The sequence below is a fragment of the Ursus maritimus genome, unplaced genomic scaffold (genome assembly GCF_017311325.1).
Source record: "Ursus maritimus isolate PB19 unplaced genomic scaffold, ASM1731132v1 scaffold_13, whole genome shotgun sequence".
NCBI lineage: Eukaryota > Metazoa > Chordata > Mammalia > Carnivora > Ursidae > Ursus > Ursus maritimus.
In genome coordinates this window covers 17,567,264-17,591,390 of record NW_024423675.1, presented here as the reverse complement: position 1 = coordinate 17,591,390, position 24,127 = coordinate 17,567,264, and the positions used below count along the sequence as shown (strand labels likewise).

The 24,127-nt window shown below is 42.7% G+C and overlaps 1 protein-coding gene across 3 annotated transcripts; it reads right to left on the bottom strand.

The window, feature by feature from the left end:
* Positions 1-1,400: 1,400 nt before the first annotated feature.
* Positions 1,401-24,127, bottom strand: PRDM1 (PR/SET domain 1). 3 transcript variants are annotated; one of them, XM_040627581.1, is made up of 7 exons: positions 23,743-24,127; positions 21,800-22,039; positions 15,038-15,157; positions 11,439-11,691; positions 5,364-6,463; positions 4,797-4,925; positions 1,401-4,412 (listed from the first exon to the last, which is right to left on the bottom strand). In XM_040627581.1, the coding sequence occupies exons 1-7, from the start codon at positions 23,782-23,784 to the stop codon at positions 3,840-3,842; spliced, it is 2,457 nt and encodes an 818-aa protein (XP_040483515.1). In that variant the 5' UTR covers positions 23,785-24,127; the 3' UTR covers positions 1,401-3,839. The 3 variants fall into 3 exon arrangements, with proteins under 3 accessions (XP_040483515.1, XP_040483517.1, XP_040483516.1); XM_040627583.1 differs by lacking the exons at positions 15,038-15,157; positions 21,800-22,039; positions 23,743-24,127 and adding an exon at positions 12,800-12,965; XM_040627582.1 differs by lacking the exons at positions 15,038-15,157; positions 21,800-22,039; positions 23,743-24,127 and adding an exon at positions 11,906-12,778.

The following is a 24,127-nucleotide window of genomic DNA, read 5'->3' as shown; positions in this document are numbered from 1 at the left end:
GAAGCCTTGATCCAACTGTGTGGATGTCAGCTGGGTGGACTTGAGCTCCTAGTGCATATTATCTTTTCATGTAATGTTTCATTAAACAGCTAAGTCCACAAGAGTTCCCAAGATACAGAACTCTCAAGAAAAAAAAAGGCATGCTTTGCCAAGTAAAGAACTATGATTTATGGTAGTAACTGTTACACTCTGAATCTTATTGGGCTTTGTTTTGAAAAATTATTACCACAACGGTTCTGTAGAATTTAGTAGTGCAACCAGCACCATTTGGCACGTTTATGACAATGGGGTTCTGGTTTTCTTAACTCCACAGTTACATGTTGGCAGCATTTCAAATTCTTGGCACAGATGTTTAAGTGAATATAAAGAAGAAACATGAAGGGAAAAAAAAAAAAACATTGGGCAGTTTCGAGTATCCAAATGTAAGAAGGTGCACTATTCCTAACATGCGGCCAGCATGAACATGGAACCATGAACTTGGTAATAGACGACATGGCAAGCACGAACACTATTTGTAAGGGACTTTTAGATTTTTTTCATTGAGGACATTAAGTTTTCTAAAAACATCTCCTATTCGTATCTACCAAACGAGACTCAAATGTATTTGTACCTGGAGACAGGTTAGTTTCTGGACCTCCATGGACAAGCAAATAGACCCTTCCCCACCACATGACAGCTGGGACTGCATGGCCATTCCAGCATGTCTCTGGGTTTCACCCTCACAATGCCCAGATTCTGGTAAAACAACAGCTGTCTTGAAATTCACTTTAAATGAACAAGTGGCAGATCTACTTTCCGAGCTAAGATGTGAAGGGAAAAAAATACCATGGGATGTAGAGCAGGAAGACTATGCAGAAGCATGGGAGAGCTTATTCCCTGCGGCATGCTCAGTGTTAGCTACGGAAGCGGAAACGTCGTCCTCACCGGGCCAAGTGTCGCTCCTCAACTCAAGTTTTCCTCAGGACTCCTCACCCCTGAGTCAGTTGGGTTTACACACACACACACACACACACACACACACACACACACACCATGTACATGCTGCCATGAGGTAGGAAGGCTAAGGATCCAAGTCTTCCTTACCTCCTCACCACCCCAACCCTGTCAATAGAGTAAAACAGACAAACAAAATCCATTACTAATATTTGAAATGCTTTCCCTAGAGAACACTTTTATAGCTCATAATTGAAAAATCTTAAACTGTTCACTTACGAGAGAAAACAGATCAACAATTCAGATCATTCCCAAGAGTGGTCCCCAATGGAGGTGGGGGATGCGGGACTCGCTGCTGCTGGGGACGGTGGGCGGGGCAGGAGAGAGGCAAACACTGTCGTGTTCGGAAGTGTTCCCTAACATGTCGCTTCACTGGCCCTTCACTGAAGACACTAGACAAGCGTTGGTAAAGCATGAACATTTATATTTAATTTACATTTTGACAATTTGCACATAAATAACAATGTAAACCAGTACGTAAACATAAGATAGTTTGTTGTTCTAGCAAAGTAAAAAGCCAATAACTTTGGTCAGTTTTAACTTTGATTAGAGGAAAAAAATAAAAACCACTGTTGATTGTGGGCTCAACATTCACATGTAAGAGGCCTACGAGGGAAAGTCAAATGGTAAAGAGAATCAAGAAGTCTCAAGCCACGCGGGTCTTCATAAAAATTCCCACAAATAAGAAAGCACAGAAGGGAAAAGAAGAGAACAAATGAGCAGAACCAAAAAGTATTTGGTGTCAATGTCAGTGTGCGATGCTTTGGTTTACCTACAAATAAGGACTGTGTTGGTACAGCACTGATCCATACAAAATTGTCAGTTTTAACACTTAGAGAAACAGATCAGTAAGGCTCTGAGGTTTCCCTGGATTCTCTTAGTTCGTTCTTTACTGCAGGTTGACAGTAGTCGCCATCAATAAAAGGCTGAATATAGAAACCAGACTGATTAGTGATGCATCAGTTAGGAAGGAAGGAGAGGAAGAGAGAGAAAAATTAACAATGGTAAAGGGAGTAATGGGACTTTATTTCCGTGACTTGGGTGTGACCACATAATCATAATGTGGCAAAACAAAAAGAAAGCCATCTTCAACTGCCCTTCCTGGTGCAAGATGGTGAATCTCCCTCTCCCTGGTTGTTATGCAGTCCCCATCTTTGCACCAAGGTTTTGGGGTCTCTTACAATAGCAAGGAGGTGCCCAAGCTCACCAATGTGATAGTGAGGTCATCAAGTGTTAAGCAAAGCCTCAGAAAGGATTTTTCTTTTTGCCCTTGGGAAAGGTAGGTTCTTTTACATGGTTTGGCTCACAATTTAAGTGGTTATAAATATATTATATATACACATGGTATAGTGGTATAAATAGATTTATAAATATACATCATTCTTTGCTACACCTTGAATGCTGACATGTAATCTTTGGGCTTAGCAGAGTAAAAGACAGAATGGCACACATTCTATCTTTCCGGAGCACACTTGGGTTTCTCCTCTAGAGTAGCAAATCATTAGATAAGACATCACTTCCTGCACTACTGGACACACTCAATGAGGTAATTGTTGTTGAACAGCTTTGCAATGCCCTTTCATCTTTAATTAAATTAACCATAAAATGTAAAAACACAAATACTGAGGAAAATCTGAGTTTTACAGAACAAAATACAATTGATGTGTTGGGGATAGGAATGTGCATTGCCTGCTTTTACCCTAAGACAACAAGAATACCCGTTTTTCATTTTTTTGTTTTTGTTTTTGTTTTTAAAGTGTGGCCTGAGCCTATCTACCTCAAATCCTTCCTGGTAGAGCACCATGTTTGTGCAATTTTGACATAACAACAACAACAAAAAAAACCCCAATAACAGAAACAACACCCAGACTCAAGCCCCCAAACCTCACACATACAAAACCACCTGTGCTTTGGGAATATTTTGCAGTGGTTTTAAACATGGCATTTTGTCTTATTCACATTTTCAGATAATACATTGGGATGCAAAGGTCACGTGACCACTCTGAATGGCCATGTGACCCTGGGGGTGGGGTGACCCTGCTTTTTGGAGAGAAAGGGGGTTGGCAAAGCCTTCTTGTCTCCTTTCTGGTAAATCCGTGGCTGGGGGAAAAGAATCTGAACTATCCACAGAAATATATAAGATTCCCTTTCTTGTTTCTTCTACTGAAGTTATTATTGGGTAATTCTGCACACATTTCCCCCCAAGTTATACAATGCTGTTCAAATGACAGATCTAATGAGTTAACACACCAACTGTCTAACTTTGGCAATACCAAACCTCATTTCCAAACCATTATTATAGAGGGAGGTCAACTGAAGTAATGTATTTGTTTACTAAATCGTAGGTACTTAAACAGATGTGCAGAAATTATCTACAAAGAATGGCCACAAGACAAAAATATAACATTTATAACTCAAATTACAAGGAATTTTTCCAGTCATTGTAAACTTTTTTAATTATTGCTTTTTGAATGATAAATTGTATAATAAATTATGAAGGATTATCATTGAAAAAATAATTATGGCTAGGCAATAGTCTTAGCAATGGGAAGGCTATGCAAACATATCCACACAAATATTCAAAATACACAGGTTCAAATATATAGATGGGGGTGTAAATAAGTATATATAATATGTATATATATTGTCTTTGCCTCATTTATACCCTGAGATTTCGGTAACTTTGGAGTTCCTTCTTTAATTCCAGAGAGGTGAGGGGAAACCATCTGCCGTCAGGAGAGCTTTGCAGAACTGGAATTATGTACAAGCATTTGCTACAGGCACCCTGACTTGCCAAGTCATAAGTTAAGAAACAAAACTAAAACACTTTTTGTTTTCTGAAAATCTTAAGGATCCATTGGTTCAACTGTTTCCTGTTTGACCTTTACAGGCCCCAGAGGTAGTGGGTTGCTGTGAGCCAACTTCATGAGGGATGGGTCTGATGACTCATAAAGGCTACACCCTGAGAGGAGTCCATTCCCCATGTTTCTTTGCAAAGACACTTTCAGGCCAGTTTCTTCTTTCTCTTTTCTGACCACAGCCAGAATTTCTTTCTCCACCACAGAGGTCACATCGATGTTGTCCTCCATGTCCTCGAGCCGGTCGGCATTGTCACTGATGTCAAACTTCTCGATTTCTTCGTTGATCCGGGTCAGATCCTCCAAAGGCATCCCCGTGGCTGGGGCCACGGGACAGTTCCCCTTCAGGTGGACCTTGAGGCTGCAGAGATGGATGTAGCTCTTGTGGCAATGGGCACACTTGTGGGGCCGCTCCCGGGTGTGTAGGCGCTTGTGGAGTTTCAGGTGCACAAACTGGGTGAATTTGGCAGGGCACACCTTGCACTGGTAAGGTTTCTCTCCAGAGTGGAGTCGCAGGTGGGTCTTGAGATTGCTGGTGCTGCTAAATCGCTTGTGGCAAACCTACAGTGTGGGCAAGAGGGCAGAGACGGGAGACGGGAAGAGCGGAGAATTAGGAGCTGCCAGTGGGAAGGGCAAGCTTACATACCAATGCCCAGCAACCTGTGAGACGAGAAGCCTCCCCGTGGCACCTATGGTGTGGCATTAAGCAAACAGGGCGATGTGGGCACACTGCACACGAGGAGGTGTTTACTTCCTCCTGCCATTTTCCACCCACTGGAAGCTGGCTGTGTCATCATCTCTGCTCATCAGCAGGTACAGGGCTACCAGCCCGTGGCCAGGCAGAATTCCTGTGTTGGTTTAAACTGTGGGCTCTATGACACGGGGAGACCGCTTCTGGGACATTTTCTACAAAGGTTAAAATTTCTACCACAAAACACTGCCCACCTGGCATTCGTGTGGCTTCTCTCCCGTGTGTACCAGGTAGTGTTTCTGCAGGTGGGCAAGCTGAGTAAAGCCCTTGTTGCAAGTCTGGCATTTGAAAGGCCGTTCTCCGCTGTGCACTCTGAGGTGGACCTGGAAAGAAGCCACGTGCGTTAGCCCTGCTCTCAGTCGGTGGGGAGACCTCACATTTTGCTCAAGGACTCAGGCATTTATGATGCAGACATCTTAAGAGAACCATCAAGTTAAAGCTTAACCCGAACAAACAGAGCCCCAATGTTTTCAGAACGCTTCGTTTTGGTTGAGCCAAAGGAACAGAAATCACAGGCCAGCAGGGCTTTAAACTGATCTTGCAGCCCAAACCCCACATCTCCATTATTCTGAAGAAACTCCGCTGAGAAGTAGTTAGTCGGAAGTCACACAGCCGGAAATGGCAACAGCAAAGCCCCCCCCTCCCCAATCGACTACTCCCGGCCCGAGGCTCACACTGTCGCAAAAGCGCCGCCTCACCGCGCCGAGCGAGCCGCACCGCCGCGCACGCGCACCGCCGGCTGCGCCCGCTGCGAGGCCTACCTTCAGGTTTGAGAGCTGGCCGAACGTCTTGGCGCAAACGTTGCATTCATACTTAATCTTGCCATTCTGCTTCTTCAGGGGGTACGGCAGTGTCTTGTAGCCGGTCATATTTCTTTTGTTTTTAATGAGATTCATGGCTTCGTCACTGCCGGGGGCCGCCAGCGCCGCTGAGGTAGCTTTGGGCTGCACCACGTGCTCCGCCGAGGCGGCCGTGCCGGCCGTGGGCGACCCGCTGGTGGGGCTGCTCGCCCTGTCCTTCATGCTGGCGGCCGCCCCGGGGAGGGAGAAGGCACTGTGCGGCGCCGGGACGAGCACCTCGCGCGCGTGGTCGGGTTGCAGCGGCCTGCGGGCCCGGTCCGAGGGCAGCGAGCTGGGCAGGGAGGCTGGGCTGAGCAGGGGGTGGGGCAGGCCGCCGCCGCCCAGGAGGCTCCCGTAGACCGGGTACAGCCTGGGGAAGAGGCTCAGGTTGCCCACGCCGCCCATGTTGCCCACGGCGCCCAGGCCGTTGCAATTCACGCCGTAGGGGGGCAGAAGGAACTTGGGGTAGTGGGCGTTGTAGGACGGGATGAAGGCCGGGGGCAGGTGCGGGGCTGGCGCGTACCCGGGGTAGGAGCCCAAGCCTTCGGGGCCGTAGGGGGCGTTCAAGTAGGCGTAGGAGTCCCGGTGGTCTGGAGGGCAGGGCGCCAGGGGCGACACCGTGTTCCCCGGGCTGCTGTGCGGGCTGCAGCTTTTGAGGCTTTGGTCGGGGCTGCTTCTCGCCGAGGGGCTCGGGGTCGTGGAGGACGGGATGGGGGAGTGAGTGATGTAGGTAGGCCTCTCCATCCCATAGGCTTTCAAAAAGTCCTCTGGCAGAGGGGCCCGGATGGGGTAAACCACCCGAGGGTAGAAGGGCATTTCGGGGCTCCCGTTTTTTCGGAAGTCGTCAGCCTCCTTTTCTGAAGCGAAGGGTGAAATGTTGGAACGGTAACAGTCCTTTCCTTTGGAGGGGTGGGAGTCCAATTTCAGGATTTCTTTCACGCTGTATTCTCTCTTTGGGACATTCTTGGGGCACAGTTCATTTTTCTCAGTGCTGGGCTGCTTTGGATGGCTCTGGGTTTGTGCTGAAATACAGAAAGGACGGTTACTCAAAGGGTTATAGAGAACTGAAGTGAAATTGCCAAAGCTGCTCTCTCCTTGAGAAAACCTGAGCGCCAGCTGGCCACAAGCGAGACACACCTGGCTTCTCAACGCCCTCTCATTCTAGAGGGCTCGGGGCCACTCGCTCAAACACACCGCTCCATTTCCTTCTGGGCAAAACGGGGACAGTGACAACATCTTGAATGAAGAGCACCGTCTGGATTATTTTGTTTCTACTAGTAAAAACCGTATGATGGAAAAGTGCTGTTCAAGCTAGAACAGGAGAGCTTCCATTAAAATGGGGTGGAAAAATCCTGGGGTGGGGGTGTCAGAGGTTAATAAAAGTCATTCTGATGTTCACAGTGTACCGAAAGGAAATCAGCACACCCTGCGAACTAGATGTGAAAGATTAAGACTCATTTCAAGTAACAAGCAGTCATCAGTTTTTGCCTCGATTCTTGTTTAATATGAATTAGATAAAACTCTGTTCAAGCTGCCTATGCCAAATAGATTAGCAAAGTGGATGCCACCCCTTCCCCTCAAGTTGCTGACAACACAAGAATGGCACCAAGGTTCTGTCTGGTCTAACCAGGCTCCCAGCAATGCTGTCCCCTGGAATCACAAGGCGTGACATACTCATCTCTGCCAAACCACAACAGGCACTTCCCGAGCCAGTTCAATTACTTAGAGCACCAAAGAAAACAGGCAGCTAAGATGAAAGCATTTATTCTATATTATTACTCGGTAAATACACTATTTAGAAACAGCAGCGATGAGGACGGTTCCAGACTCTCCAGGCCATCACCAGCCCTGCCCCTCCAAACACAAGGAACAAACGAGGCCTTTGGGAAAACACCAGTCAGTGCAGGAACACCAAAAACTCCCCGCTCGGCCTTCCCTGGAAATCAAAAGTAAAACATATGCTGCTTCGCTGGAGCTCTGGTTATCAGAGGACAATCACTCCAACTGAACAGCTGCCCCACAAGCAGGAGTAGGTTGAAGGCATGAGCCAGCCATGTGTGCAGATGCCTTGGGAGGCAGGGGAGCTCTTGGCTTCAGCACCGGAAGGGGACAGGTTTGGGGGACCATGCTGAAGCCTCTGTAAAAGTATCATTCCTTGTCTCAAAAAAAAAAAAAGTTTCTGTTTGATTTCACTGAGAAAGCACTCCAGGCTTGATATCTGATAGGTCTAGAAATGAACTCTGTGGAAGTCCAGATTCCGAACTCTTCAAATCCATTCTCTGGACTGACAGGCTTGAGGGATTCGATTCCAGTTTGAGAGGCCCTCGGAGAATGTTATCTCCTGCTAGCTGTTATCAGTTACTCCCGGGTGAGCCAGCAGCCCCAGAATAAACACAGCCAAGACACTATCAGGGAAGATGCTGATGGGGGCAGTGATGGAAAGCTTGTTGAGGGAGAGGGATTTCTGAAGCCGCTAAACCAAAATAAATAACCCCTTATCGGGCCAATATCAGTCTTTCAGTGAGGCCCAGCAGGCAGGAAGTTCAAATTGTCACTTTTGTTTTTTAAAGCTGAAATGGTAAAGGAAGAGAGACAACTAAGTTGGGAAACTGATAGGCGAGGCATCTCACAGCCACAGGAAGGAATTTTATGGAGGTGAAAAAGAACAATCTGGAGGCACCCTTGTAGGCCCACATTTAAAAAAAGATGGCACCCTCAGAAAACGCACAGAAACTTCACCATTTTCATGTGGCAAATTACACCTCAGTCTCGTAATTTTTCCAGTGGCTTCAATACTCTCTTGGTTCTAAAGTTCAACAGATTAAGACCATAAGCAAGAAGCGCGCTTCCATCAGTAGCACCGTCCCTCCTATTTAGTCAGGTGTTCTCACTAGGTACCTTAATAATTCGATTATTAAACTAAAAACAAAGCTAATGACTGGGCCAACAAACAGAAAGTCAGAATCTATAATTTTCTATGCAAAATACTTAGCACAGGGCCCAGCATATAGTAAATCCACAATCAATGTTTGGTATCTCTTATGCTCCATAGATATAAATTTCTATCTTCCTCCAAAACAATATCAAGAGGGAAACGTTAGCCCCCAAAGATATTCTAAGGTGGAAGTCATGGAATCTATGTGAAGGTACATTTTAAAAAATCATCCTTCAGCAGCTGAGTAATCAGTAGAGCTGGTGTCATTTCTGACTCTCCCACTCAGCAGCAGCTTGAGTTAACATGAAGAAGAAAATCAAGATCTGTTTTTGTTCTTAAATCTTAAATGGCTGTAGGCGGACGGAGTCATTTCAAGAGTGAACTGCTTCTGAAGGCTCTGAATGGCTTAATTATGCCGACTCACATTTTCGATCTATAATAAGAACCCCCAAGACTACAAGAAAGAACCTAGAAGTTCTGCAGTAGGCAAAACAAAGTCTGTTTTCAACTGAAACTGAGAAAGCAGATTAACATTTAGAAGTCTATAATTTGGTCAACTGTTTTCTAGATGGGTTGGTTAGATACATAGGAAAAAAATACCAAAAAACTTGGGAGGGGTATGAGTTAAATTTAATAGTTTCTACTCCTTTTGTTTTTTTAAAAAATGCCAATTTGTGATTTCTGGCTCCTTATTATTTTTACCTCAGTTTAATTCGAATCTCTTCTCAAAATTCTACCAATTGAACCATCACTGCCATTTAAAGTCCTCATGGAGATTCTGGCACAGACCTCTATTGTGCTTGAAGCATGGAAACCCAACACAACTCATTTGAAGACACAATCTACCTATTAGGCCTGATGAAAGAGTGGAAATTTTCCTGATCAGAGGCTCAATCATCAGTTACCACACCTAAGACAACTGGTTTCACAATCGGCAGCAGGAGTCTTGGCTTAATGTGACTGGTTATTTGTTCACTCTCCTTCTTTCCTATGAATACTGGACAAAGAAAGGGCCCCTGAAAATGTTAAGCCGCCATTTAGAAAAAAAAGTCTGCATAAATAAAAAGGGACATTTGTGGAAACAAAAGTGTCATTTCACAGTATACAAGGAAGTTGCTCTAAACACAGAGAATAAGCACTTAAATCTTAAATACTGTGCAAAGCCTTTTTTTCGGGGAATAAAAATGCAGGGCCTTTGAAACCACACCGGGTGAAGGATGTAGGTGAAAAAGCTTCTTCATGGTTGGTGCAAAGTCACTGGGATGGGTCACTTCAAATGGGGTTACAGTTTGGGAAAAAAAACAAAAAAACACAACCAAGGTCTTTCTCTGAATCCACGAAACAAAGTCACTGGGATAGGTTACTTCCAATGGAGTTACTGTTTGAAAAAACAAAAAAGCCAACCAAGGTCTTTCTCTGAATCCATGAATGATGAAGCTCAAGGAATGTAAAGAGACCCTCAAAAACAAGTGACTTGCAATGCTGAGAAAGTCAGGAAGAAGCAGCATGTCTTCCTGTGAAAGGCTCTGCTAGAATATAAGCTGTCTTTTACCACCAAGCCCTGCGCGGTGGGCCTGGCACGTGCAGATGCCAAAACAGCTGAATGGCTCCTGGGATGCTCAGCGCGTATGGCAGACTCTTAGGAGCTCGGAAGAGACGTGAGGGAAAAGAACTGACACCTTTGGTCACGACCTGATTCATCCCTCATGCTCATGTTGGAAGCCGGCTTGTTCCCAATTATTCCAAGACCTCTTCCTAAAGCTCAAGGGTGTGCTGAGTGTGTGTGTTTGTGTGAGAGAGAGAGAGGACCACGAATGGAAACTTGAAAGGTGATCCGGAGAGAGAGATTCATAAGCTTTTATTGTCCCAGCTTTTCAGAAGACTGCAAATACAATATTGAGATCGTAGGGAGATCAAGTAAGCAACAACTAGCTGCAGGGTTGGCTTATCCTGCCCTTACCCCTGACGGGTAATGGGTTTGTTAATTGGTCCTAAAGTTGAAGTCAAAATTCGAATTTATGTTAAAATTAACATTCATTCCAAATGTTTCAAAGGTAGAAATGAAAACTAAAACAACTGAGCCTTCAGATAAAGCAAAGAAGACTGCGTTATCAACAATTGGTGAATCTGGGTAAAAAGTATCTGGGAATTCTTTGTATTATTTTTGCAACTTTTCCTTAAGTTTGAAATCATATCAAAACAAAAAGTTACAAAAATTTCAAAAATTTAGATGCCAAAACTTTTACACCAAAAGGATCTAATGTTAAAAACTTCCTTAAAACGTAGCAGTCTAACCAAGAACACACAACCATAATTACAACAGATTGGAGTTTTATGGTCATTCTTAAATTGTTCCCGGAGATGACTTGAAAATGACTAAAAGGAGGTAGCCCTTTGCAGAGGGGTTGTGACACTAACTTCAACCAAATAAAAAAGTAAAAGCTTATTAACCTAAAGAACGGAGAATTTGTTAAAATAAAGTGATAGCTGGCTACTGTAATAGTGTTCAAGAGGTTAGATAATTAGGCTTTTGCCTTCAAGAAGGAAGCTACGATATAAAATCTTTAGAGTTATCCACTTAGAATAATATTTTAAAAAGTATAGCTGTGAGTTTTTCGAGAAACAATCTGATATGTTCTACATCAGACCACACGTTGACAACCCAAAATACATCTCTACAATACTCCGACACACATTTATAAGCACCAAGAGATCACCACAAACAAGGGCTCTACCTTATATACTAGGCATGTCAGGACCAATCCCTTTTATACTCCTACCTGCCCCCTTTTGGAAAGATTAGAATTGGACATATATTTCTTCCTGTAACTTTCTGAATTAAACACTCAAAATAGCTTTTAATATTTTACACAATCAGGTTTCATAATGGGGAACAGGGACTAAAACACATTTTTTCCCTTTTCCTCGTCCCTTGTTGAAAGCCACCTACTTGACCCAACAAATGAAGCCATATAATTAAACATGCTATTAGCTCCTAGGGGCAGAACTGACATTACTGGCATTTTTTATTTATTTATTTTTTTGTTCTATAATCCACTTACTGAGATTCATCATTGTCAGCTCTCCGGGATAAGGGTAGTGAAGCCTCTCTGCAAAGTCCCGACAATACCACACAAGAAGCTCCTGGTTGGCAGGGATGGGCTTAATGGTGTAGAAGTAGATGTTCATCCCGTTCTGACACGCAGCCAGATTTTGCTCCCGGGCAGAGTGCGCCGGATTCACATAGCGCATCCAGTTGCTTTTCTCCTCATTAAAGCCATCGATGAAGTGGAGAAGCTCGCCTCTGGAATAGATCTGTCCAAATGAAAAGACAGACGTGTAAAAGAAAGTCAGCCCAAAGCAAGGGAAAACTTCCCCGGCACCTCTAAGAATAAACACGGCAAGTCCCGCGTGTGAGTTCTCATTCCCTGTTGCCCACTTAGAAAAAGAATGAAATCGGTTTAGCCAGAGTAGTCTTGAATCAGCAGAAATCAGGACGGAAACAGGTAAGGCACACTTTGTCAGTTACCTTTTCCATTTCAGTTTTATCATCTTTTCGTGTTTGGGGAAAAATGACAGAAGAACGAAACACCACATTTCATTTAAGGAGCTGCCTCGGACGGATCAAACCACCAGGGAGTATTACTTTTGCTACAGCCGTGAGCGGCAAATGGGCGAAGCTACTAACTTTAGTTCCGATTATGCTGACTTTGAATGCTTTGAGTCACTGGGTAGAAGACCAAGCCAACCGAATACGTCAAACTGAGTCTCTCAACTTTTTCTATGGCCTCTGTACTTGCCGTTTCCTACACCCCCGCCCAAGGCTTCAACTATGCAAACATCCTCCACCCCCAAGCCTCCAAGTCCAGAAGTAACACTTGTTCATATGAATACTTGGAACCCTGCCTTTTTGTGGAAACACTGGGTGGGGCAAAGGTGAACTTCACCTGCCATAACAAAGTGAACACCGGGACAGAAGCCAGGATTTGACAGTCGACTAAGAAGTCACTTTTCCTCTTGATAAACATGTTCAGCCTTGCACTTCTCTTTTAAGCCAAGGAGGGGAGAGGGAACCCTCTTATCTGTAAGGTGGTTGGCTAAAACACCACTCACAGAGCCATAGGCATGTGTTTTTCGAAAAAGAACAGGAAGAAAACTGTGTTGTTCTTTAAAGGCAACGCATAAGGAACAATTCAAAGTTTGCCTCCCAGTAATAGTACTTCTGGTTAACAGATGCACTTAGGCTACAGTTGGTAAAAAGGCAGAGGTAAGAATATGAAAAATTAAAACATACAGTCTTGCTGCAACTACTTTATAAACAAACTCCTCACCCTACCACGGAAAGTTTCTCTCTCCCTCTTTTTAAGGTGTACCACTTTTTCTTCAGACTTAAGAAATTTCCTTATCCGTCTACAATCAATACCTGGTTATCTGCAACTTGTCGTCTTCAAGTAGTAGGGCACTGTTCGTAGCAGAAATTTTGCTCTAACCGGACAGCAGGTTATGGCTTTGTTCCTAGTCACATACTGACTGTGATACTCTATAAATCGTGTCTGTATTTCACTCACACGTTATCAGAAACAAAAAGGAACTCTGTCCCTTTAACACGGGCAGTAAACACCAGAATCACTTTCTTTTAAGAGTAACTTCCTGTAAATTGTGAAGGGGGAAATACATGTGGCTTCATCAAAGCAGCTTGTGAGAGCTTTTGCGGTGTGTTTTGTTAAGAGAAAATGGAACAAGGCTGGGTGAATTCTGCTATCAAGAGGGGTTTTCAAGTTTGTTTACTCTGATGTGCAAACTTCCAGGAACATGGGGTTCCATCGTTCTGTACTCTTCGCTGGGCGGAGACTGCTTTCTAAAGCTACGGGTGTGGGATTCCAGTCAGCCTTCCCTGGATTACGATTTACTGTATCCTCATTTAAAAACAGAAACGTTTGTGCCATGAAGTCATACGTACACACACACACGAAAATAAAATAATGCGTACGTCAAATGAACACTGCTCCTTCTCACCTCACTACACTGCCATATATTATCAGGAAGATTAAAAAATGTGCTGACTCATAGTACAGTTACAAGAAATGTCACTGGTTTCTCAACTTGAACATCCCTACTCTTCTTTGACTGTGTAATTTGCATGAAACTTTTTCTTTCCTTACAACAGATGTTCATATTCCTGCCAGCAAAATCAGGATGCTTTTAACAACATGTGGGGAGTTTTCTCCTACGATATCCTCTGTATGTGAAAGACTGATTCAAATAAGTCCTCCCAAGGAAAGCGTTTCAGTTACTTAGGGTGAATCGTTAATGAACCAGGGAACTGGGACAGAGATAGCAGGTTCTTAGGTATTTCTTGCCGTTTTAAAAAATGATCATGCATTAAAAAGTCTCATGCTGGATTGCGTTAATTCAGACTTTTGACTCCAAGAATTACACACCTCTGTGGCTCGCTTCTGAGAAGACTTTATTGGCCATAAAGGCAAAAATGCACTCACTGACATTTTGCCCACTGTATGTCACAAAGTAAATATATTTTAAGCATGTGTAATTATTAAATAAAAATTGTGAGCACACAATTCTTAGTGCTTTCTCTTGTTTGGAAAATAGTAAAATAAAGTTCTAAAAAACAAAACTTGCTGGATTAAAAAAAAAAAATCCTGTTTCTATGGAACAGCTTCTGAATGATCCCCCAAATAGAAGTCTTTTATAAAGATACTTCTCCAAAAGATATAAGCATGGTAGGTAAAAACTGGCCAAAGTAAGTATAATCCAGTTCTTGTTGTTACCATGCAGCTGTTTCTCAAAAGAATTCAAATAATGGTTCCCTGGTAGTCATGTATATTTTATGCAAGTATGTATTAAAAAATTACTTTTAAATTTAGTAAGCATGTCCTTATTTTCTAATTGAGAAAAGTGAATATCCTAGAGAGATCTATGGGAAGATGGAAAACAGTCTAATTTTTGTCTCTGTTCCCTTCTAATTCAGGGTCCTTTATTCAAAAACTCCATCTATTAGTTCATCGTTGAGGTCCTTTCTAATCCTGATATCCCAAAGGACATTGTATTAGCCAGACGTTTATGCTCTCACATGATTGTAAGCACTTCCCTTATGCTATGGGAGTAATGCACAAACTGTCAAACCCAACAGTTTTCTGATGCAGATGCAAGACCAGTCCCAGTCATCTCCATTCCCCTAGTGGCATCTTCTACCCATCCTTCCTTAATGGCATTTATTTTCAAGCTAATTCATTTACGATTACTCTTCCATTCAATTAAAGTTAACTCAGCAAGAAATCAAGAAGGGGTGAAATCTAAGGCTTGGTGACTCATTACTACTTCCTTGCAGAGAAATGCAAATGAACCTACCCTTGAAGCAAGCAGCAAACTGTTTCCTTTCATCACAAAGCTCTAATGAATTGCAAAAATTAAGATTCACATACAGTCCATATCTCCATCCCTAATCACCTACAGGCTGCATTTCTAGAGCCAAACAATCAACCAGTTTCAATCCCATTTGCTTACAACTCCCTGTGTCCACAGGGGCCCTGAATAGTTGTGGTTAGCCCCAGTACAGGTTGAAAAAGGAAGTGACCCAGCAATTCTGGCTCCATCTTTTTCCTTAATTCTTAAGGAGTCTGAAAAAATGTTCCCTACTTACCCGCCAGAAATATATCCTGTTGGCGTTCTTGGGAACAGTATCACTGGTGTAGATTTCACCTATTAGAGGTCCAAAACGTGTTCCCTTTGGTATGTATTCTTTACTCACCACTCCGATAACCTAAAGGGGATAAAACATGAAATAATTATGTCAACTGTGAAATATTAACTGACGTTTTTGTTGAATCGAATTGTCAAGTGATAATACAATCAACAGTGACAAAATTATGACATGGAGAGCAGATATCAATGGTGCCAACATAATCTTAACAACAAGCTTCATCTTAAGGGGAAAGCATCTTTTAAGCTCCCAGATCACAAGCAAATACCCAACCAAGCATTAAAATAGTCTAAAGGATTACTCTGGTGACTTTTTCATTTTTATTATTACTTTTCATACTAGAAGAACAGAGAGGGTAGCCATTCTGTTTTATCTGATTTTAGAATCAGATACTGCAGAATTAAATGGTCAAGATTAAACTATGACAGCCTGCTCCTAGTTTCTTATTTCTCCTTCTTCATCAAACCATAAACACAGCATGCTTGAGGGGAATAAAATAGTTTTAACCTCAGAAACCAAAATAATGCTCTTTGGTTGTTCCACAAAGACCTAAGGAACCAGAAGCAAAACACATTATATTTTTTTTCATTCCAGATGAGGTTGGTTTTTTTTTTTTTCATAGCTTATAAGTTCTCTTTAATAGAAGAAAGATCTTTCAAGCAACTTTGTTCTCCCCTAGCATCTTCTACTCAACAGTGGTCAAAAGTCATCCTTTGAAATGGAATTTATACTGAGGGGAGCTGTGGGTTCTGAGAGCTGTGGGTTCTAAGATCTGAGGAAATGACCTTCTCAGACTGGATGTATCACACTAGGGCCTTGCTAAAGAAACATGTTAACTATGCCAGTTCCTCCTTGATCGTAAATTTCTTTAAGGGAGTGAAAAAAAATCACCAACCACGAATCAGGAAGCAATTCATCACTATTCAAAAGAACTCCTCTGTAAGTAGTCCTCTGCAACATTTTGCAGTTACAGTTTTGTGTCGGTTTTTATTCAGTCACTTTCCCATTTTTATTTTATTTTTTGTCCAAAATTACCTACAAATTACTTATTGGATACCTTACCAAAACGGACCAAGAGGGGAGGTAAAAGAGAATATTTGCTTCCAGGTTTTACTAAGTCTGATGGCTCCTGTATAATTGTGGACCTGCCGTGGTAGGTCCAAATACATGTATCAATAAATGTGCACCGTGCAATCTCAGATTTTGGTTGTGATACACAGTGATATGTCAATAAATCTCATCAAGAACTTAAAACCTGTTTAAATGGATATGGAATAAGTACATCTCCATGGTTGTAACACTCCAATCTTTCTCATTTACATTTCTTATCAATCAATATTTTTTGTTTTTTGGTTTTTTTAGCAATTTAGTATTCAATATACAAGCCAGTGGAGCATACCCAGACTGGGAAGACAGAAAAAAAGAAAGAAAGAAGACAAAGAAAGAAAGAAAAGAAAAGAAAAGAAAAGAAAAGAAAAGAAAAGAAAAGAAAAGAAAAGAAAAGAAAAGAAAGAAAAGAAAAGAGAAGAGAAAAGAAAAGAAAAAAAGAAAGAAAGAAAAAGAAAATTTCCTACACCTAGCACAAGTTGAAACAAGGTTGTGAACTAAAGCGTTATTTTTGGTACTTTACGAATTTCTGGCAGAGCTGACAAAAGCAGATGTTCGCCTCATCCCCCTCCTCTGCCTTCATTTACACCTACGTGCCCTTTCAATACCGTTCATCGTTCATCGTTACTGGTATTTGCTGGCAGTAAAACTACTGGGGACAGGAGAAGCTCAGAGCAGTTTTGAGATAAAAATATGTACTAAAGCTTAAGTAGACTTACTTATGCAGAGGCTCATTATTTATGATACATTATTGAACCTAAATAATTTGAAAAATTCATGGAATTGACTTCTGTGACACAAATCATTTGGCATTCACATTCGAGTGATTATTCCATAATATTAAAATGACAAACAGGAAAAACAAATAATGTCATTTGTTGGTGAGCCAATAATTAGCAGTTGATATTTTCAACATATCTACTTTAAAGCAGTAATTTAAAGAAAGGTACTCAACTGGTTCATCAACTTTGTTTTAAATTATAGTCTCTTGCAGGCAGTGTCTTGGGAGTCAGAGCTTGATTACCAACAAGTAGCATTACATTGAGGTCAGGTTTTTTTTCTTCCGAATTGCTCTTTTTTTAAACCAATAGGCCTCTTGGTTCTCATCTATCAATCTTACACTAAGAAAACACACAAGACTTTCTTATGGCCCAAAAGAAATCGACCTGAATCTTATTTCTACAAAAGAATTGGCAGAAGTAACCACCCAGCACCTATTTGAGAACAACTATAAGCAAGTCACTGAGGAAGCCTGAGGACAGTACTTGCCATCTATAACCTTACAAAGGCAATTAAGTAGGCAAGACAGAAGAACAATTAAAAAGAGGAGGGTCTGTGGTGGAAGAGAAGTCTATGAAAATCCTCAAGCCCCAAACAAATAAAAGAACCTACACTTACTGTGGTGAGTATTTCGTAATTAAAAGAAAAAAAAAAAAGAGCCAAAGAGACTCAATATTAGATTATCTTTACAAGTGGGACAGAAACCTATTATTTTCAGTTCCATTATACACAGAGCTATCGGGAACACATAAACGCACATAAAGTGGATACACAGAGACACAAAATAATAGAATTTCAAGGCTGGAAGGAATTGTATAGCTTAAATACCATCTCTATCCATTCCTAGCCCAGCACTTTAGTACAGGATAAATACCTTCATCTCAAATCCATGTCTGAGACATTATTCAAAGAGGACATAGGAGCTGCAATTCTAAGATTACAGCGCTCCGCTGGGTAACTGTGGAGGGGGAATAGGAACCAAGGTTGTTTTTAATGGGAAGTGGAAGACCAAGTCCTAGTCTCCCTCTTGCCCCAGAAAGATCCAGATGTGAATCTTAGCCAACAACATTCTACCCCTGGAGCAAGCACGCGAGACAGAGGAATCTGGCTGTGCCTTGGGCTTCACAGTGCTAAAAAGACTAATTAAGAATGTGTTCACCTGAGCTCAAGAAGGAAACTTCACAGGAACTGACCAGGGTCCTAAAGAATTATTACTAGGGGCAGGCTGCTGTCTGTGTGCCTTCCATAACCCTATCTGGGAGAAGACCCTGGCCTCCACACTTGCTTCCCTCCTCTCTTGCCGCCCCACAAGCCCTTCCACCACTTGGGCAGATCTGTCTCTGTCAGTGGCCTCAGTTAGAGCACACACCCTGATGTCTGAGCCTTCCAGACAAAAAAAGGGCTTGTTTTTCATTGTACAAAAATGAAGATTTCACAACTTAGGATGGGGGTTGCTGAATTTAAGTCTGATATCAAGGAGAATATGAACTTGGTATTTTTTTTTAAAGCAATTCCTCCTTTAGGGGATCTACAAACACACACATAGCAGAGGGCTTTAAGCAGAAACATTATTCAGGTTTAAATGTGGTATGAGCATCCTCATCCCAAATTACATTAAGATGATTTTAATTACTAGCTATCTCTTCCCCTCCCCGAATCCACCCCCATAAAAATGACTTATTCGATTAAAATTCTATTTTGAATACAAGGATATTTGCATTGAGATGACGAGAACTCTGTTCTGGACTAAGACTTTAGCTTGTAATTCACTTCATTTTTTTTTTTTTTTAAGGGAGTGGGATGGATGGAGATGTTTTTGGAAGATTTCCTCCTTAATTATCTTTATATTAAAGGAAACAGGGAAATGCCTTGCTACATTGCCTCACAAATAAAAGGCAGTAGGAAGAAGAGGGAATTGCATGTTATGGAGAGATACTTTTTACAGATGGCTTGAGTTAATAATGGACTTCAATCAAAATAGACATTCGGTGAGTCCCCATCATTGGTCTGATGTTTATCACCACATGACTCTCGGAGGTCAGACTTAGAGCCACCGTGCCTCTTGAATATAAGCAAACTCGATACAGGCCACTGCTTCTAAAATATAACTGTTTAAATTGATCTGTCTGTATTCATGTATTCACAAAAGATTATTTCAGGAGGACAAGGGGAAAATCCCCCCTAAAAGAATAACCCCTCAGTTAAAAAAGGTTTTAAAAGTTTTGAATAGTATGTCTATATTTGGTTTGAATTCTGGAAATAGGAAGTAAGAACAGGCTCATTAAAGGTGCAGAATGATTCTAAACCAAATCTAAAAATGAGGGTCGAGATCAGAAATTTGGTTCGTATGTTTTGTTTTTAAACCAAAAGAAAAAAAAAGGTGCTGACACATAGCACAAATTCATAATGAAAAATGGTCTTGTTTAAAAAAATCCCCAAGTATGTCAGCACAACAGTACACAGTGTAACATCTTCTGTTACTTAAATGAAAACATATAAAGAAGGGCAAGATCAACCAGTGAGATAAAAACCCCATATAGAGAGGCTTTTTTCCCCCTCTTTCCATGGCTGGTGCGACTGAAAGAACTATCCGAATAATGTCAGTGTAAACATTTCATCCATCCCGAAGGTTTCTGTTTGAGAACTGGCTTTCAGGAATCACACCCTCAATGGCTCACTTGCATGTGACGCTTTCACGTCCGTAAGGGAGCTGTCCTTTCCCAAAGTGCAGAAAGGTAGGAGAAAGAAACAGAAAAATAGGTACAAATTCCAGAATAAGTGTAAGACGGCATTACATTCGAGGTGGCTTCCTGGTTGCTTTTATGATTAGGAACAGGAGATGTGTTACTCAATGTTTTAGTTAAATAAAATATGGGGAAATAGAACAGGAGGACCCTGATCTCTTATTAGGTTAGTTTTGAAGGACCCGCTTTAGGGATACAAGGCACTATATGAACATACTGAAATAGGAAGTTATATGTTCAGGGGAAAAAAAAAAAACCAAGCAAGCTTAATAAAGGATCGGCCTGAAAGATGTAAAGACGATAAATAAAACCACAGTGACACCAAGAGGGGCCAGTGCAGCATAATCAAAGAAGCACTGACTGGGGAAGTCAGAAGAACTTTGCTCCTAGTCCTGCCTCGGGCTTCTAACTCCACATCTTGGGTAAGTGACTGTCTTTCTGAACCTTGGACTAATGATCCGAAGGCACTACTTTATTTAGCTATGATTTTAAGTAGAATGTTGGAAATCGAAAAACAAGCTAAGAGCTGAACAGAGATAAGAACATTATAGGACGAAAAGGCAAAAAGATGACCCATAGAATAGAGGTCTTTATTTCAGTCCACTGGGCACGACAGGGCAACACGGCACAAATGAACCCTGGGAACACACCACTATTTGGTCAAATGTGATATGGGGAAAAACACACTACACCTTCTAAAGCCACAGCCAAACCTTAAATAGCCAAACAAATCCTACATTGATTCCACGGGCCACGTATTATGAGGCTTTCTACTGAAAAGAGTGTTACTCTCAGAAAGAGGTGTAATTAAGGGCCGACCTCTGGGGTTAAATTGTTCGTTAATGTTCATGTACAGCTACAATTTAAATTTTGTTTTTTATAAAATCTGCCTCTATTCTTCCAGCAGGAAAAAAAAAAAGTTAAGCTTTAATGAAACTCAAAGCAGAGCTGCTCTATTTAATTTTAGACAGCTGTGTCTCCCCCTCACCAAAAACACTGAACTCAGACACACAAACAGGAAAGAGACAAAGTATTTCCCAAACAACAGGCTCCCCCGACTCCTTCAAATACTGTTCCTTGGGGAAGAAGGAAAAGTGATCTGACATGGCTCTAATGAATAGTCCCAGCATCAAGTCATGGATTCCTACGGCAAGGAATCACTTCTTGCTGAAGGCAGCAACAGAAATGACAGTGACCTATGGTAGTCCTGGTGGTGGGAAGTCTGTTGGGGGGTCAATTCCCTCAACTCAGCTCCGCTGTAGAGACTAGTAGGGACTACTGCAGTAGCTGAATTCTCAAAACAAGAGGTGGTTCTGCAAGTTATTTCACAGCTAAACATCACGCCTAGCTATAATCGTTATATAAAAGGGTAAACACAAATCCTTTGCTCGTTCCAAGTTTGGGTTTCCAGCCCCTTTGAAACAACAAAGAGTGTACCCACTTCAGAGGCCAATAAGGAATCGGCCTGCCAGCCCAGCCAGAGCCAAGGAGCTGCCGCAGATAAACAGTGGGTAGCTCTGAAGTCATCCAGGCAGAGGACACTTTGACACGAACCTCTTGGCTTATACCATCACTTCAGTTCATAAACACGTCAAGGTTTTGAGAACAATTTTAGAAACCCAGCTAATAAAGCTGGCTCATTAAAAAGAATAAAGCCATCTAATGACCAAAAGGAGACAAAAGAAACATGAAGAACTTTTTTTTCTAAGAAAGTTTTCTCCCTCAAAAGCCACGGTACACCTGGAGGTCCAGGGTCAGCGAGGCCAGGGTGGGCAGTGGCTTTCTCGAAGGTTGCTGGCAAGTTCGCCCACCTTGTGCTGCCGTTGGGCTTTGCCAAGAGGTGTCAGCTTGCCAAAAGATTTAACTGTTTGCTAATTAGGATGGAACAGTTGAGGGCTGGAGGAAATGAGAAGGACTTAGGGACAGAGAAAGCAATGGAAGAAGTGAATTAAGTAATCAATTATTTACTGATGCTTACGGATTCTCACAGAACTAGGAGGTCGCAAGGGCAAGCAGTAGGGAGATTTGGCGTCAGGTGCCAGTCTTCTTCAGCAAGAAGCCAGAGGCTTACCTCTTTGCTGTTTGTGGCATATTTGAAAAGCAGATTCCTGGGTAGGGATGCCTCTGCCTGAACTGCCGTCCCTCCGTCGGCGCCGCAATCCCAGGGGTGGTCGTTCACGATATAGGTACACTTCTCTTCAAACTCGGCCTCTGTCCAGAGCGTCATATCGGCGTCCTCCATGTCCATTTTCATGGTCCCGTCGGGGAACCCTGGAAACCTCACAGCGCTGGAGCTACACTTCGGGGCAGCCTGGAAGAGACGGGAAAAGGCCTTTAATCCCCATTGTCCTGTGGCTCCGACCGAGAGGCTATGACTAATACAGTAGTCTGAAGACTTGAAAAGCAGATGCAGAGTGCCTGGTACAGTTGAGCAAGAGCCAAAAAGCCGTATAAAGAAGACTGCCTTGGCGAAGCAAGGTTTTAAAATGCTGCTCTTACTTAGTTCTTAAGAAAGAAAGAAAGAAAGAAAGAAAGAAAGAAAGAAAGAAAGAAAGAAAGAAAGGAGTGTCTTAGTTCTTAAGAAAGAAAGAAAGAAAGAAAGAAAGAAAGAAAGAAAGAAAGAAAGAAAGGAGTGTGGCAAACTCACTGGGGGAGGAAAGGAGGAAAAAAAAGAAAAAAGAAAAAAGAACCACCTCCAAACAACCCCGGCTTTACCTCTCCCAGCAGAAGAATGCTGCGGGCGCTCAGGCCTAGGTCCCAGAACTCCTGGGGTCATGGCCGCCAGACCCTCAGCGCTGTGGAAAAGCTGCCTCAGAAAAGTGTCACAAACAAGGAGAGGAAGAGGAAGGAGCTCTGTCTGCCTCTGAATGAAGCTAAAAATGGAAAGCGCGTGTGGGGCAGGAGCGGAACCCAGCCGGCCTTTTCCAAATGGGGAAGACTGAACTTTCCCACCAGCTCCCAACGCAAAACAACTTTCAAAACAACTCGCCGCCCCCCCTCCTCTGCTGCGCGCTCCCTTTCATCCTCTCACAGGGAAGACTGAAAGGGTTGCATCCTGCCAGCATCCCTGAGCTGCAGCTTTTCAGAAACGGTTTGGGAGCACAGGAAAAAGAGGAGGAAAAATGGGCAAAGGGGGACTACTCCTGGCAGTCTCCTTTGACTGGTGGGCATCTCACGCCAAATTGAAAAAGCAAAAACAAAGCATAAAACTGTTCAATAGCATTCCCTGGAGAGAATTCCTTTAGGAGCCCTCAGCTACAAATAGCACTTTCCACTTAAATCTGAAAGTGTACAAATTCCCAGAAGTCACTGATGTGCTTCAGTTTACTGTAACTAAAGTTATAACAAATATAGAAGACTCAGAGGACAGGCTCTTGCTTCCACTTGTAAACGGATAAGGATGTTCCCGCAAATCCCCCCTCACACTCAGGAAAAGTGCTTTCCAAAGAGAAAAAAAGGTAAACAACTTCTGCAACGCTTTCCCATACGATGTTTGCTAAAAAGTAGGGACATGGGTATCATTTCCATGTAAGAACGTGTCCCCCTTAGAATGTAAACACAGCTCTCCGTACAAGTCCTTCAAAGTGGTTTTCATTCTTTTCTTCCCTGAATACGATGGTCTTTTAAAAAGAAGTCAGATGCAAAGTTGTCTTTCCTGAGTGACGATTTAGACAAACTTGCTTGTTTTTATTTTGTTCTAACATGTAGAGTCATGATGCCAAATAAATGTTAAAATAAAGCAAAATTTTAAAATGAAGCCAACTCGGAGAAGTCACTTTGTTGACGGGGGTGGGCAGGAGCCACTACCGAAATTTCAATGAATTGACAATTATGCCTCGAACTGAAAGGGTTAATGATTTATAAGGAAAAAGTCTTATAAATGCTTGACAGTTCTAAGAGCCCTAAAGCAGAAGGAGTTCTGGTTTCTACTGCGACTACGCTAACAACAACAACAACAACAACAACAACAATTTCTGATCAATTCAGAATTAAAAACAAGATCAAGTTCCTTACCAAGGTCGTACCCACACGCTTTTCCAAGCAAATATCCAACATCTGAGAGAAGTGTCGCTCATCTCTACACAGTCCACATTTCCTCCGCGTCCCCTCGCGGGCTGAGGACTGACGCGCACCTCGGCCGTCCCTCCTTTTCTACGGCCGCCCCGGCGCCCGCGTCCCGGCTCTCCGCGGCGGACAGGTGCCGCGCTGCTCTGCCTCTCCGCAGCACTGGAGGGCTGAGTGTCACCGCAGCACTTTCAGTCTGTGTTAACCAGACCGGAGGCTCCTTTCCCCTCCCTGCTGCAGATTTCCCATTCGTCTGATTCACTCCCACCAGCTGCTGAAGGGGGGCGTGGCCACACCTGGACTCGCCGGAGCCGCGCCGAGAGCTCAGCCCAGG

Coding starts and splice junctions, on each gene's coding strand:
- PRDM1 (XM_040627581.1), bottom strand. CDS start 23,784: ATGTTGGATATTTGCTTGGAAAAGCGTGTGGGTACGACCTTG. Junction 11,692..15,037: donor ACAGGATATATTTCTGGCGG/GTAAGTAGGGAA, acceptor TCATTTGGACAG/ATCTATTCCAGAGGCGAGCT. Junction 4,413..4,796: donor AGAAGCCACACGAATGCCAG/GTGGGCAGTGTT, acceptor CCCACACTGTAG/GTTTGCCACAAGCGATTTAG.